This window comes from Nelumbo nucifera, chromosome 5 (genome assembly GCF_055504915.1).
Source record: "Nelumbo nucifera cultivar China Antique chromosome 5, China Antique-T2T, whole genome shotgun sequence".
Taxonomy (NCBI): Eukaryota; Viridiplantae; Streptophyta; class Magnoliopsida; order Proteales; family Nelumbonaceae; genus Nelumbo; species Nelumbo nucifera.
Genome location: NC_142653.1, coordinates 83,754,151 through 83,770,016, shown reverse-complemented (window position 1 = coordinate 83,770,016; position 15,866 = coordinate 83,754,151). Strand labels below are relative to the sequence as shown.

The 15,866-nt window shown below is 39.6% G+C and overlaps 1 protein-coding gene across 6 annotated transcripts in view; it reads right to left on the bottom strand.

The window, feature by feature from the left end:
- LOC104612984 (putative LRR receptor-like serine/threonine-protein kinase At1g06840) overlaps nt 1-15,866 on the bottom strand; it is a 135,048-nt gene that overhangs the window by 94,246 nt on the left and 24,936 nt on the right. For 5 of the 6 annotated variants that reach the window (XM_088887265.1, XM_088887264.1, XM_088887262.1 and 2 more), the window contains 3 exons: nt 12,608-12,751; nt 12,449-12,520; nt 12,169-12,240 (listed from right to left, as the gene is read on the bottom strand). In XM_088887265.1, the coding sequence (XP_088743391.1) occupies nt 12,169-12,240; nt 12,449-12,520; nt 12,608-12,751 (288 nt within the window). The remainder of the gene's footprint in view (nt 1-12,168; nt 12,241-12,448; nt 12,521-12,607; nt 12,752-15,866) is intronic. The other variant, XM_088887263.1, reaches the window with a different exon arrangement.

Here is a 15,866-nt window from a genome sequence, read left to right as displayed (position 1 = left end):
GATCCAATGGAAGCCCTCCGAAGACGAGCAAACACCTCCTCTAAAGATGGAAGAGCAGATCCCCCTAGTATCTGGGCTCGTACTGGTTCATACTCAGACTTCAGCCCCACCAGAAACCGTGTTACATCAAGCTGCTCTCGCTGTTGCTGTTGAACTTTGACATCTGAAGTGAGAGGATGATAGACATTTAACTCATTACGGATATTCCTCACATTGGCATAGTACTCCTCAAGGCTCTGATTTCCCTGTTGCAGATTGAAGTATTCCTGATACAGTTGATATACCCTAGTGGTATTATCCTGACCTGAATACAGTTTCTTGGCATGATCCCACACCTCTTTGGCTGTGTCAAGAAACATGAAGTTCACACTGATTTTGGGTTCCATACTGTTCCACAACCATGTAATGATCTGTGCATCTTCCTGTTCCCAGTCTTCATACTCCTGAGAATTAGCGGGGGGTTTCTCCTCTCTTATATGCTTCACTTTCTTCTTCGCCTTCAGAAAAACCTCTACAGACTTGGCCCAAGGGACATAATTCTCTCCATTCAGTTTAATGGAGGTCATTTGGACATTCAGGTAGTCAGTAGATATCATGACACTAGGTTTACTATCACTGTTATCTGCCATTGCCGAACTCCCTTAATTCTGAGCACTGAATTAGGAGCACTACACACTGCACACTACACACAGACACTTCATCGAAATCTGCACACTGATTTCAACAGCTGAGAACTGCAACACCACAAACCCTACTCACCGAAGTCTGTACACTGATTTCAGCAGTATTAAATGTTGAAAACTACAACACCACAACCCCTACTCACCGAGGTCTACACACTGATTTCAGCGATATCAAAAGCTGAAAGCCACACTTGTAACACCACCAACATTAATCCACAACTATAGGAAGCTTCACCATTAAGTAGACACTATTGCCATTCGAATCACACACAAACCAGAATAAACCCTAGCATAAACCCTAGCATACTGCAATCTGAGAACCCATCATGCGAACTGTACTACACCTCTCATGTATTCCATAACAAAAAAAAATATATAAAAAAAACTTTACCTCATCGCCTGAAGGCCAACCATACGAAGGGCTGAGACACCACTGCACCACACGTACCAGCCCTAACTAGGGCTTAGAAACCACAGCAACCAATCACCAACGACACAATCGGAGGCATAGAGACCTCCTAGGGAAGAGGGCGATCACTCCTTTTCAGCCCTTTTCCCAGTCTCCAACTCACAACTGAGAACCCCAAGTGAAACCCTAATTCGAATGCGCAGAAGGCAGAATTCTAGCAAGTCTGATTTGGTGAACCTAGCTCTGATACCATGTTGAAGTTTGACCTGCCATAGAATTCTGTCTTGTTCGTTGACTGTAGAGTAAAGTAGACAGCAAGAAGTAGGAGAGGAGAGAAGAAAAGAGAGAAGAGAGAAAAGAGAGAAAGGCTGGTTCGAATTAGGGAAAAAAGTTAATCCCTTGATTCGGCCAGACCTATTATTATATTATTGACTTATTGAAAAAGACTTGAGTGCCCTTCTTTAAGTAAGAGGCACTCGAACTAACATAACAGTACACATCAGCACACTCAACAAGTACAAAGACTGAAATACCCCTTTACTAACACCACTAACAAAAATCAAAGAAAAGCAGGTCTGAAAAGCATTGCTAAATTGCCAAGAAGGAAAACCATTCAAATGACATTCTATTGACAAACATGAAAAACTGAATTGTTTTCCAAAAGGCATCCCAAAATCTGTTGAGTTGTTGGGCCCAGCCACTTGTTCTTGTTTTTATTTTATTTTATCCATAATGGGCCTAAAATCCTTTTACTGTTCTTAGTTATGCAGCCTCCCTATCATGGGGATTCATGTAATTTACACTCTTACTGTAATTAGAAGAAATAAAATTCGATTAGAGGGCTAGGAGATCTCATGAGCATTTTTTATCAATAACAGAGAATTTTCATTAATTAAGTACAAAAGTGGGGGGGAGGGGGGGGAGGTAAACTCTCTTAACTCTCCCCCAAAGAGCAAATTACATTGTAGCCCAAAACAAATGACTTCTTCCCGCCCACTGTTTGGCCAAGGCATCTGCAAATGAATTGGCACATCTTTTAACCCACTGCATACACACTTCCATTCCCCGAGTTAACCACTTGAATTGTCTTCGTTCATTAATGTATGTCCATAACCCATCATTTGCCCTCTCTATCCATCCAATTACCACTTGTGAATCTGCTTTAATGATCAACCTATTTATATTTAGATCCTTAGCCCTTTTCACCCCCTCTGACAAGGCCAGAATTTCTACTCTCAGTGAATCCCCAAATCCAGTTAGTCCTGAAAAAAGAGCTATTACCGAAGCTGCCTCCAATCCGAAAAAAGCACTGGGAGTGTAAACAGTATTCGAGTATCCGATTTCGAATTCGATATCCGATGTAAACAAATTGAATTCGAATTAAGATTTAATATCGATTAATTTATCGAATCGAATTCGAATATAGGTCGATTCGATTTGATAAATATTCGAATTCGATTAAATATAATTATAATATAAAATAGATATAAATATATTATAATATAAGATTTGGTGTCTTATACATTTAATACTCTTACACCTTTTCAGAAAACTGCCAAAAACCAATAAATGATTCAACACTCAATTGATTTTTTATATTATTTTATTCATCAAGACATGCATAATCCCTCTGTCTTTATCGAGCCTCTCCCCACAGCCCATTTACTTTCACTGTTTCACAAGACTTTTCTTCTCCTCTTTCCATTCAAATCTCAGCTTTCTCTGTTACTTCTTTATATCTCTTTTTTATTTTTTCTTCTTATTCTAGTCTTTTGAGGCTTTTTCTTTTTTGCTCACAGGCCACTTTCTTCTTGTGTAATCTAAATTCTAGGTTTAGGATTTTTAATATTTATAGAATCACTCGAATTCGAATCGATTCGGATATTCGATATTTTAATCAAAATCGAATTCGGTTGGAATTTCTGAATATCAATCGATTTTGAATCGAATTCAAATCAATTATTTTGTAATCAGAATTGAATTCAAACATGACCTGATTTGATTTGAATTCGCTCCATTTACAGGCCTAAACAGCACCGACCCCTGATGGCCCCTGATTTCCTTCACTGCTCCCGTCAAAGTTGAGCTTGATAAAGCCTTCCGCCAGGGGATGCCATGAAGGTTGGATGATGGTTCTGCCTGGAACTGAGGCTGCTATTTACTGCTAGTTGTTCACAATGGTCTCTAGAACGTCATCAAATATTTTCACCGTCTTATGAGCATTCATTCTCCTAAACCCTTTTCTCTCTTCTTCTTTCTCTAATCCCTTGTCTACACTTTCAGATATAGAATTATGATTATTTATCAAGATTTATTTCTGATTTGCAAGGCCAGATATTGTTGTTAAAGATTCTGCCCAAGGTCAAGGTCAACCGGAGAAATAAGACCCAATTGAAGGTGTGCACCAAATACATAGATTGGAACTGGCACTCTATCCTTTTTGGGCTCCTTTTGGATTGATTTGGAGATCAACCTGCATTAGAAGGCCTAGTGTTGGAGCTAGTTGGAGCAGCTAGGTATTTTCAGGTTTCTCCCAAGTTGCAGGGTTGGTGAAACCCTAGTTCAGTGTTGAGTTCTTAACTGCAGGTCAAGGGTTTGGAGTTCAGTATTGAGAATTATTTCTACAATAATGTTTCTATTGTAATCTGGGACCCATGGAGCGATCTAGAGTTGACTTGATGCCTTACATGGAGCCCGAAGTTGGCCCAACAGGATCTATAGGCTATCTTTTTAATGTTGTGACAACAATTAAGCTAGATGGTACTAATTATCTGGCATGGTCCCAATCTGTTCACATACGTGTTTGTACTTTGTAGTAGAGGCAAGTTGGGTTATCTTACAAGCAGTAAGAAGAAACCAAAGGAGACAGACTCTACATATGAGAAGTGAATGCAAGAGAACTATATGGTTATTGGGAGGCTTGTGTCTCCATGAAGCCACACATCAGTCAACATTATTTGTGGATGGATTCAGCTAAGGAGATATAGGACAGTGTAGATGAAACATACTCTCAAAAAATGAATGTGGCTAGAGCAAATAAGTTAAAGAATGACATTAACAATCTTCAATAGGGGGAGAAATCATTGGGTCTATATTATGTTGAAATCCTTGTGGCAGGAGATTTATTTATTGGAGACATGTCTAGGAGAGTACTAAAGATGTAGAGACAGATAAAAAACATGTTGAGACATGTAGAGAACACTGATGTGGGCCCCACGGCTGTGGTTCCCACTGTGTCCGTATGACAGCATGTGTAACCTTTGTTAGTTATGTCAGTGTTAGTTGGTAGTTATCTTAGAAAGCTTGTTATTTCACTACTTGTTTCAGTTTATTATTTTGTTTTATTTGCCATGTAAGCATTAAGGGCAATTCTGCCCTTTCCTACATTTAGTGAACATAACCTATAAATATTAAGAGAGTGGCGGCAGCAGATTCATTCGATCTGTCCCTCCTTTCAAAACCCTTGTGTACTTCTGCTTCTTCTCCTTTCTTCTCCCTCCTTCTACTTTTCTCAATCCGAAATCCTGTTGAATTCAAGACTACTGTAGTCTTGATCGACTACTTGGTATCAGAGCCTACCTAGGGTTTCTCATGTGAGTCTAGTCCAGCCGACCACATGAGAACTGTCTAGGGCTGGAAGCTTACAAAGGACTGTTCGTTGGCTGATTCTTTGAGGTTACCAGAGAAGTTTAGCAGCTGTCCGAAGACTTGTAGAGGCTTGGAGAGTGCTTTGGTAATCAGGAAGAATCAGAGAAGGTTAGGGTTCAGGCCACGATTGAAGGTAGCGATCAGAGTTTTCTGGGTAAGTCTGTATTTTTCCCTTGAGATTGCTGTCAGTCAAGATAGGTTGGACCTATCTAGGAGGAGCGGCCGAACTCTCCTATTTTCTCTCAAAGGTGATCAGTTTCTTTTTAGGGTTTGTCATTAACCCTACGGCTAGACTTGACTGTGAATTCTTCTAGAAGGTGCGGCTGAGCACTGTTTATGTTCTCACAAAGGTTTTCCTAACCCTACGATTAAAACCCTAATTCTGCCTAAGCATTACAGATTGCTTTCTAAGTGGTGTTCAGACCTGTTTTGGCTTCCGAGCTTGTTTTGAGGGGTGAGAACTGTTATCGGACTGCTTATATTGTGATTGTCGATTGGTTTCAGATCAGATCTGAACTGATTTCATACATATTTCTGATTGTGATCAGTTGTTTAAGTGTTGTTTTCTATTGCAGTAACCCTAATAGTTCTTAACTACTGATTCTTAACCAAGAATGGAATTCAAAAATCAGGGAGAAGGAGTTTTTGGGAACAGCAGCTCTGGTAGTATGTCTGAGACTGCGTTTCAGATTACAACTGTGAGATTTGATGGATCCAATTACCTGGAATGGGCCCAATCAGCCATGATGGCTATTGGGGGAAGGGGAAAACTTAACTACCTATTGGGAGATGTGAAAGAACCTTCCAAGGAGGACCCAATGTATATCAAGTGGGTTCAGGAGAACTATTTGGTTATGACATGGTTGTGTAACTCTATACAGCCACATATCAGCCAAAATTACTTGTGGGCAAAGATAGCCAAGGAGATATGGGATGTCGTGAAAGAGACCTACTCCCAACCCCTTAATGTTGCTAGAGCCTATGAATTGAACTGTGAGGTGAATAACCTTAAACAAGGAGAGAAACCGGTCTTTGTTTATTTCTCTACCTTGAAATCTCTGTGGCATGAAATTGACCATCTGGAGACTCTTGAGTGGGAAAGTCCAAAAGATGCACAGACCCAAAGAAAGCAAGTCGAGACCAATAGGATGTTTGAATTTCTAGCTAGCCTGAATTCAAATTATGACACTGTGAGACAGCAGATACTAACAAGAGACAATGTGACCCTATCTCAACCCTACTCTCTGGTGCATAGTGAAGAGATCAGGAGAAAGGCTATGATGACACCAGTCCTAGCAGCAGTTAAACCTAAGTCTAGGGGTGATATAGAAAGGGACATGAAGAAGGAAGATAAACGGATACATGTTGGAAGCTGCACCCTCATTTAGTCCCAGCAAAACTGAAGAATAAAAGGGGTAATGCTCATATGGCTGTGAATACTGATTCTGCATCCTCGGCGGGCACAAAAGGCACACCCCTAGATACCTTAGCTGTTGTTCGGGCTGCCCTAATACAGTTGGAAAAGGAGGTTGGGAATTCAGCTCAGTCATCTCAGTTACCATCAGCCCCGGCCACATCAGCATTTGCTCATTCAGGTACTCGGGCCTCAGCTTACCATGCTTCAGCTCCAGGTAACACTAAACCTTGATGGATAATAGACTCAAGTGCACCTGACCATATGACTAGCTTGCCATCACTGTTCACTACTTATCACTTATCTTCTGGTAGAGATAAAGTATCCATTGCTGATGGCTCTCTTGTTCCCATTTCTAGCAAGGGTGACATCAACTTATCTGACACTATCTCTTTATCCTCCGTCTTGCATGTTCCTAAACTTGATACTAATTTGCTTTCAGTCACTAGTATTACCAAACATCAGAACTGCTTAGTAACATTTTTCCCTGACCGATGTGTTTTTCAGGACTTGGAGACGAGGAAGGTGATTGGGACTGGCCGTGAGACGAATGGGATCTATCTGCTTGGAGAGAGTTCTCATTGGAAAGAGCCTGTGGATAAGAAGTCTTTTGTTTCTCAGTCTGTGAGTCCAATTATGCTCTGGCATAATCGATTAGGTCATTTTTCTTTTCGGTCTTTGAAGAGTCAATTTCCTACTTTATTTGAGTCTGTTGAGATGTGAGAGTTGTGAGCTTGCCAAACATTGTAAACATCTTATTCCTTGAGTAATAAAAGAAGTAGTAACTCTTTTGATATTGTGCATACCGATGTTTGGGGGCCATATCACATCCCTTCTATGGGTGGGTATAGATATTTCCTGTTGTTTGTTGATGACTATACCCGGTTCTCTTGGGTCTACCTTATGCGTTCTCGAGATGAGGTTCCCGCTCTGACCCAAAACTTTCATCAGATGATTTTAACCCAGTTTGGGGTCAAAATCAAAGTCCTCCGATCTGATAATGCAAAGGAACACTTTGCTAAGCCACTGGCCTCTTATCTACTCGATCATGGGGTTATACACCAGAGCACTTGTCCTCATACACCACAGCAGAATGGGGTTGCCGAGAGGAAAAATAGGCACATTTTGGAGGTGGCTAGAAGCATTATGTTTACCTCCAATGTGCCTATCCATTTCTAGGGTGATGCTATCCTCACGGCCGTGTATCTCATTAATCGGGTTCCTTCACGGGTTCTTGATATGAAGCCTCTGTTTACCCTTCTATACCCAGACGAGTTGTTTATTGTTCCTCTTAAAACCTTTGGTTGTACCTGTTTTGTTCAGCTCCTTGGACGTCATCATTCCAAATTTGACCCCAAGGCCTCCAAATGCATTTTTCTCGGTTATGCACAAACTCAAAAGGGCTACTGCTGCTATGACCTGTTTCAGGGAGGAGATTTGTCTCGATGGATGTCACCTTCTTTGAGGAGGCACCCTATTATCCTAGGGTTTCTCCTTAGGGGGAGAGTAGTGAGAAGTTGGGTCTTTTTCCTCAGGGGAGCGCAGTGAGAGTGGGGTTAACTCATCTGAGGTTGTTCCTTTACCCATTCCATTGGGTGATGAGGGTTGTAATGGTGAGGGTTGTCAGAGGGACCAGGAGTTGAAAATCTATCATAGGCGATGCAAGCAGGTTGATCCCGATCATTAGCAGTCCCGGCCAGGCCCAGTTCCTTCTAGGGATCCAGATCTAGGTACTACAGTCCCAAGGCCCACTGAGATACCTTCCACTGTTGCTACTTCCCCTTCTTCTGATGACCTTGACCTCCCTATTGCGGTCTGTAAAGGGAAACGGCGTTGCACCACATCCACAACTCACTGTGTTTCCCAGTTTCTATTCTATGATCGCCTATCTCCCTCTTACAGGTCCTTTCTCACTTCCATTGCTAATATTCCTATCCCTAGAACAGTGCAAGAAGCCTTATCAGTTCCAGAGTGGACAGATGCAACGAAAGTTGAAATGGATGCCCTTTTGAAAAATAATACTTGGGAGCTAGTTGACCTACCCAAAGGAAAGAAACCAGTTGGATGTAGATGGGTATTTACTGTGAAACATAATGTTGATGGCTCCATTGAAAGGTACAAAGTCCGGTTGGTTGCAAAAGGGTTCACTCAGACTTATGGTATAGACTACTTGGAGACCTTTGCCCCATTAGCCAAGATGACCACTATTCGAGTTCTATTAGCCCTTGCAGCAAGTTACTCTTGGCCCTTGTTCCAGATGGACGTTAAAAATGCTTTTCTGAATGGAGACTTACAAGAAGAGGTCTATATGCAGTTGCCCCCTAGATTCTATGATACAGAGACAGGTAAGAAGGTTTGCCGACTGAATAAGGCATTGTATGGATTAAAACAGTCCCTTAGAGCTTGGTTTGATAGATTCAGACTAGCCCTTGGAAAATTTGGCTATGTACAGGCCCAGTCAGATTATACACTGTTTGTTAAAAGAGTGGACTCTTCTTTGACCTTGCTTATTGTATATGTGGATGATATTGTAGTGACAGGGAATAATAATAGTGAGATTGAGTCTCTCAAACAGCTACTTCATCAAGAGTTTGAGGTGAAAGATCTTGGTGCACTGCGATATTTTTTGGGTATTGAGGTTGCTAGATCTAAACAGGGGATCTTTATCTCTCAAAGGAAATATGTTCTAGATTTGTTGGTGGAAATTGGAAAGTGAGGTGTCAAGCCTGCCGATACACCCATTGAACAGAATCACAAGATCAGTGCAAAGGATGGGGAGCCTCTTGAAGACAAAGTTATGTTCCAACGGTTGGTTGGAAAGCTCCTATATCTCTGCCTCACACGGCCAGATATCAGTTATGCAGTCAGTGTTGTCAGCCAGTATATGCATTCCCCTAGAACTACTCATCTTCTTGCAGCTGAGAGAATATTAGCATACTTGAAGAGATGCCAAGGTAGAGGTATACTGTTCAAGAACAATAATCACATGAAGGTGGAGGTCTATACAGATGCTGATTGGGCTGGGAGTGCTGATGACAGGAGGTCTACCTCTGGATATTGTGCCCTTGTAGGAGGTAACCTTGTCTCTTGGAGGAGTAAGAAACAAAGTGTTGTTTCCCGCTCTAGTGCCGAAGCTGAATACAAGTCAATAGCTAACGGAGTGGCTGAAATCACTACTTGAAGAGTTGGGTATTGATTATGAGAAGCCCTTGATGTTGTATTGTGATAATCAGGCAACTATTAATATAGCTCACAATCCGGTGCAGCATGACAGAACTAAGCATATCGAAGTTGATCGACATTTTGTCAGAGAAAGGGTCTCAACTTGAGGGGGAGTGTAGAGAACACTGATGTGGGCCCCACGGCTGTGGTCCCCACTGTCCGTATGACAGCATGTGTAACCTTTGTTAGTTATGACGGTGTTAGTTGGTAGTTATCTTAGACAGCTTGATATTTCATTACTTGTTTCAGTTTATTATTTTGTTTTATTTGCCATGTAAGCATTAAGGGCAATTCTGCCCTTTCCTACATTTAGTGAACATAACGTATAAATATTAAGAGAGTGGCGGCTGCAGATTCATTCGATTTGTCCCTCCTTTCAAAACCCTTGTGTACTTCTACTTCTTCTCCTTTCTTCTCCCTCCTTCTACTTTTCTCAATCCGAAATCCTTTTGAATTCAAGACTGACTGTAATCTTGATCGACTACTAGACAAACAGTGTTTGACTTTTTGACTGAACTCAACCCAAAATATGATATTGACCAACAAAATATATTTGCAAAGGATGAGGTTATACTGTCTCAGGCATACTCCATGGTTAGTAGTGAGGAGACTAAATCCTTACACTATTGCATAACCTTTTTCCTTTCATATTGTGTTTTTAGGACCTCAAGTCTTAGAAGGTGATTGAGAGTGGCCATGAGGTGAATGGAATATACTTGTATGTGCCTAAGAAGAGCCTAGTACAACCTCAAAGGGTTAATTTGGAGTTAATCCTAACAAAGTCTATTAGCCATATTATGCTATGTCATTTTCGTTTAAGTCATCTCTCTTTTCTTCTTTGAGTCTTTTGTGTCCAAACTATTTAAGAATGTTAGTTTGTCTAGTCTCCATTGTGAGTCATGTCAACTTTCAAAACATGTAGAAATTCTTATCCATGACTAATAAAATATGTAAATTTCCTTTTGACATTGTGAACTTTGATGTGTGGGGGCCATCTCATTTGCCTTTAATGGGTAGATATAAATATTTCATGTTGTTTATTGACGATTTTTGTAGATATATTTGGTCTTATTTAATGTGTTCACATGATGAAGTTCCTAAACTTGTTAAGTAGTTTCATGAACTTGTTCTCACCCAACTTAATACCTGTATTAACTATTAAGATATTCTACTCTAACAATGCTAAGGAGTATTTTGAGTTGCTATGGTTCATGGTGTGTATGAGTTGCTATGTCTTAGATCTTTCTTGGAGGAGTTGGGCATTATCTATGATAAACAGATGATGTTGTACTATAATAATCAGACAACTATTAATATTGCTCATAATCCTATCAAGCATGATAGAACCAAACATATTGAGGTAAATAGACATTTCATACAGGAAAAAGTTGCATCTAGAGAAATTTGTCTACCATTTACTGCATTTAAGGAGCAATCGACTAATGTTCTTACAAAAGGACTTGCAGAGCACAAGCTACACCAATATGTAAGCAAGTTGAGCATGATTGACATCTATGTTCAGCTCAATATGTGCAGGGGTAAGGCTGCGTGCATCTGTCCCTCCCCAGACCCTGCATTAGTGGGAGCCTCATGCACTGGACTGTCCTTTTTTATCCATAATGGGCCTACAACCCTTTTATTGTTGTTAGTTATGCAGTCGTCCTACTAAGGGTATTCATGTAATTTACACTCTAATGTAATTAGATGAAATAAAATTCAATTAGAAGCTGGGAGATCTTAAGATCATTCGTTTTCCCAAACCCTTGTCTTTCAGAAACCAGACAAAAAAGCATCCCTCAATGACCGATGCTTTCTTCTCAAATGATCATGGTTTCTTCAAATGTAGTGATGATATGGGCTGTTCTCATTGGTTAAACAGCCCAAAATTGATCCTGTCAAGTGTATCAAATCCAGATTCATTTGGGAGGACAACACTTAAGCATGTATTTTGTCTGGCTTCTGAAGACCATATGAGGGCCACTTAGGGTGTATTAAACCAGTGGAGCATTTTTTTCTTTTTGATAAATAACCAGTGGAGCATTTCTACATCATTTTTGTTAGGAGTTAGTTGTTTCTTCAGATTTGTTGTTGGATTACCTGACAACTGAACCATTCAAGCATGTTACCACATTGTCGATTGAAGAGACAGAACAATCTTACGATGGAGACAACTTCATCATCATCAACATCCAAGCCTTATCCCACCTATTTGGGGTCGGCTACATCAATCCTGTTTCACCAATTGCCATTCCATTCTATTTAATATCATATCCATTGTTAAATTATTAGCACTTAAATCATTTCTTACTACTTTCACCCATGTCCTTTTTTGTCTACCCCTACCCCTTCTAGCCCCTTGAACTTTCAACAGATCACTTCTTATGGGTGTTGACAAAGGTCTACTCTCTCTCATTTTATCACCTATTGGAGCTACTCCTAGGTTCCTTCAAGTGACCTCATTTCTGACCCTATCCTTTCTAGTTTTGCCACTCATCCATCTAGGCATATGCATTTCTGCCACACTGATTTTTTGAACAGGTTGATCAACAAAGTTATTAGTCCTCTGAACTTTATCTGTTTAGGCCTCATATTCAAGATAACCTATAAAACCATCCTGGGCGCATCAGCTTTGTAAACCATGAAATATATTTGGCCAGTTAAAAACTAATGGACATGATGATAATACTATCATTCTGATAGGTAAATAAGCAAAATTTTTTACCTGTAAAAATAAAATAAAGAAATTACATAAATCAGAAATAACAATTCAGAGGATTAGTGGGTGAACATACAGTATGCGTAACTGTGGAATTTTTGACAACTCTGGTGGAAGATACCCAGATAAGTTGTTATTATCCAAAAGCCTAGAAATGTTCATATCATCAACAACAAAATCATAAGCACAAAAAAACATAATTTTATCAAATCTAAAAGTGTAAATAATTAAAACTAGAGAATGGTATTATATGAATAAGAATACATAATTTTACTGAATCTAAAAGTGTAGATAATTAAAAACTAGAGGGTGGTATTATATGATTAACAACAGAAGCAACCACTATATTAACTCACAAGTGAAGCAAATTAGGTAATTTCGAAAGCTCGGGTGGAATTTGCCCAGTAATTGAATTATTGTTCATGTGGCTGCAAAAAAATATATATTTTATATCAGAAAAATCATAAATTTCTAAGCTAACTAAAAAGAAATATCAAAGTTAAGTTGCCACTAACAGATGTTTAGTGCTATTCAAGTTGGCGAATGACTTTGGTATTGATCCCGATATTTGGTTCTGGTCTACTTGGAGTCTATTTAAATTGGGAAGAAAACCAATCTCATCTGGTAAAGAACCTGTTAATTTGTTTCCATTCAAGAGCCTGCATATGTACACATAGAGAGTCAACATCTCAAACAATCAAAAAACCATATAAGTAGGCATATAAATTGAGCAAAAGATGGATAGACATTCATGAACGAGTAGTACTGAGAACTAATCACCTTTTTTGTTTATTTTCTTTATGGAAAAAGAAAAAATGCCAATAGTTGAAGAATCAAGAACAAGTTATGTAGAATATTTCTTGTAAAACCTGGTCTGGTCAACAGAGCATTTAGAATGAATCAATTCCCATGTCCAAAGAATCCTTATATGCTTTATTATAAAGCTATGTACAACTACATGAAAACCCTTTTAAGGCCAAACCAGGAAAAGTAAGGGTAGTGATTTTATCACATCCCCTCTTTGATCATCCTTAGTGAAAAGATAAAGAAACCACTGTTGCTTATGATAGTAGTGAAAATATGGTATGATTTTGACTTTTGAATATGCACTTCTTGAACAATGATTGGGGATATGCCCTTTTCATCAAAAATGGGGTTTTCCCAAGTAACTCCCCAAAGGTAAAATCAAAAGATTAATAAAAACAACAAAAGAATGCAACCATGATCAGTATTCCATTAGAATTTCTGGACACTCCTACAATTCCTAAATAATGATTAGGGATGTGCGCTTTTATCAAAAACGGGATATGCCCAAATCACTCCCCAAAAGTAAAAGCAAAAGATTAATAGAAATAACAAAAGAATACAGCCATGATGAATATCTCTCTATTAGAATTTTTGAACACTCCTCAAAAGCCTAAATTCCCTGGGTTTCCTAATGAGCCACCACCAAAGTTCAATGTGACCACAATTTGGGATACAGGAAACCAACTTTGAATTTGAATCTGTCTTCAATGGAGGATTTAGAGATTTCATGCCAAGCTCTTAATATGTCATCAAATGAAAAATTACCACTTCATCTCTTGTAAGAATCCAATAAGCTACCACTGTATGAATAATATTCATTGAAGTTTCTAGCTGTTTTTTCCTGTCTTGGAAAACTCTATCTCCTATGAAAATCAAAATAACAACTGCTCCAGTACACCTTCCCTCTTTTTGCCCTAAGGCTCTATAGGAGGACCACTCTAGCTCATTTAGGATTCCAAATCAAACTCTGCCACTTCTATGACTGAGAGTGCTTCCCTTGCCCCATTGCTACATAAATATCCTACCAATTTAACTGAGCCCCTTCAGTCCTACAACCAGCCCCATTTAAGTCCAAGCACCCACTAAGTGCATGTCAACATCTATATCTGAACTGCTTGAGGCAGGTAGCATCATTACTGCACTTGCAAGATCTGCAAGGATAAGTGATACTTTCAATAATTTAACCATTCAAAGCTTTAAAGGATGCACCATTCCTTTCACATTAAACCTCCTTCCCAATTTTCTGCCCAGTTTCAAACTCTTGGTCACTACTTGACACCTGTCCCCTGCCTTTTGGCACAAATCTAACTTTTTTTTCACCCTTTTCCTTAAATAAGCTTTAGGATCCCCTTTGTCTAGTATGTTAAGAACCTTACTAACTTTGGAGATGTTTATCCCCCCAGCATGTGATGGCCCACATGCCAATGAATGCCTTTCCCCAAGCCAAAAAAAACAGGTAATCTTCTCAGTTTGGCCCTTTGCTTAGGTGCAGTTCAAAGTTGCATAACCAAAATTTCACTTACTACCTTCTATGCATCTATAAGCATGCTTGTTGGAGGTTAGTCCAAAACAACTAGGAATTGATAAATCCAAAGTCCAACGAAGCTAGATCATGTGCTATATGCAATTAGAAGAGATGTGAATCAGTCCTCTAATATCAGGTTTAAAATCAGTGATTAACAGTACAAATCAGATCTGAATGATAGTGCAAGAGCTGTGTATGTCGAAGAAAAGAGATAAGAGAAGAAGAAGTCGAATTAGTCTTCCTTCTCCTCTAACCCTATTTTTTATTAATCTCTAAAACAAATTGATGATGACAAGTATACCCTTAAGTGGGCGGCCAGCTTGGCAGTTACATAAAGAAAATAAAATAAGAACAACTAACAGGCCCATTAAGTGAGGCCCATCAACATAAAATAAAAGATAAAATAAAAGATATCACATAAGAGGCTGTTAGGGCCCATTCGGCCCAGTCTCTTTACACTCCCCCTCAAGCTAAGCATAGATGTCAATCATGCCCAACTTGCTTATATAGTGTGTCAATTTCCCCTTGGGAACTCCCTTGGTCAAGATATCAGCCAGTTGCTCTTCTGATGTGATAAATGGTAAACAGACTTCTCCTGAAGAGACTCTTTCCCTTATGAAATGCCTATCAACCTCAATGTGCTTAGTTCTGTCATGTTGAACCGGATTATGTGCAATGTTGATAGCAGCTTGGTTGTCACAATAGAGCATCATTGGTTGCTCGTAGTCCACCCCCAATTCCTCTAGAAGGGATCGTAGCCATAGTAATTCTGACAAACCATGAGCCATTGCCCTGTATTCTGCTTCAGCTGAGGATCTAGCAACTACTGATTGTTTCTTACTCCTCCAAGACACAATATTCCCAGCAACCAGAGCACAATAACCAGAGGTGGACCTTTTGTCATCAATACATCCTGCCCAATCTGCATCAGTAAAGGCTTCCAGCTTCATGTTACCATGCTTAGCAAATAGAATACCTTTCCCTGGAGTACCTTTCAAGTAGCACAGAACCCTTTCTGCAACAGCTAGATGAGTATCTCTAGGAGAATGCATAAACTAACTGAGAACACTTACTGCATAGGAAATATCTGGCCGAGTCATGCAAAGGTATAACAACTTCCCAAGCAGTCTCTGAAACACTCCCTTATCAGACAACGGTGCACCATCTGTGACAAAAAGCTTATGATTAGGATCAATGGGAGTGGAGATGGGTTTAGCTCCAAGTTTACCAGTGTCAGCAAGAAGATCAAGGACATATTTGCGTTGAGATATGAATATACCATCCTTAGATCGAGCAACTTCAATGCCCAAGAAATACCGAAGATCTCCCAAATCTTTAATTTCAAATTTAGAGTGAAGAAATGCTTTTAGTTTACTGGCCTCTTCAATGTCATTACCCGTGACCACAATATCATCAACATGAACAATCAAGAAGGTCACCTG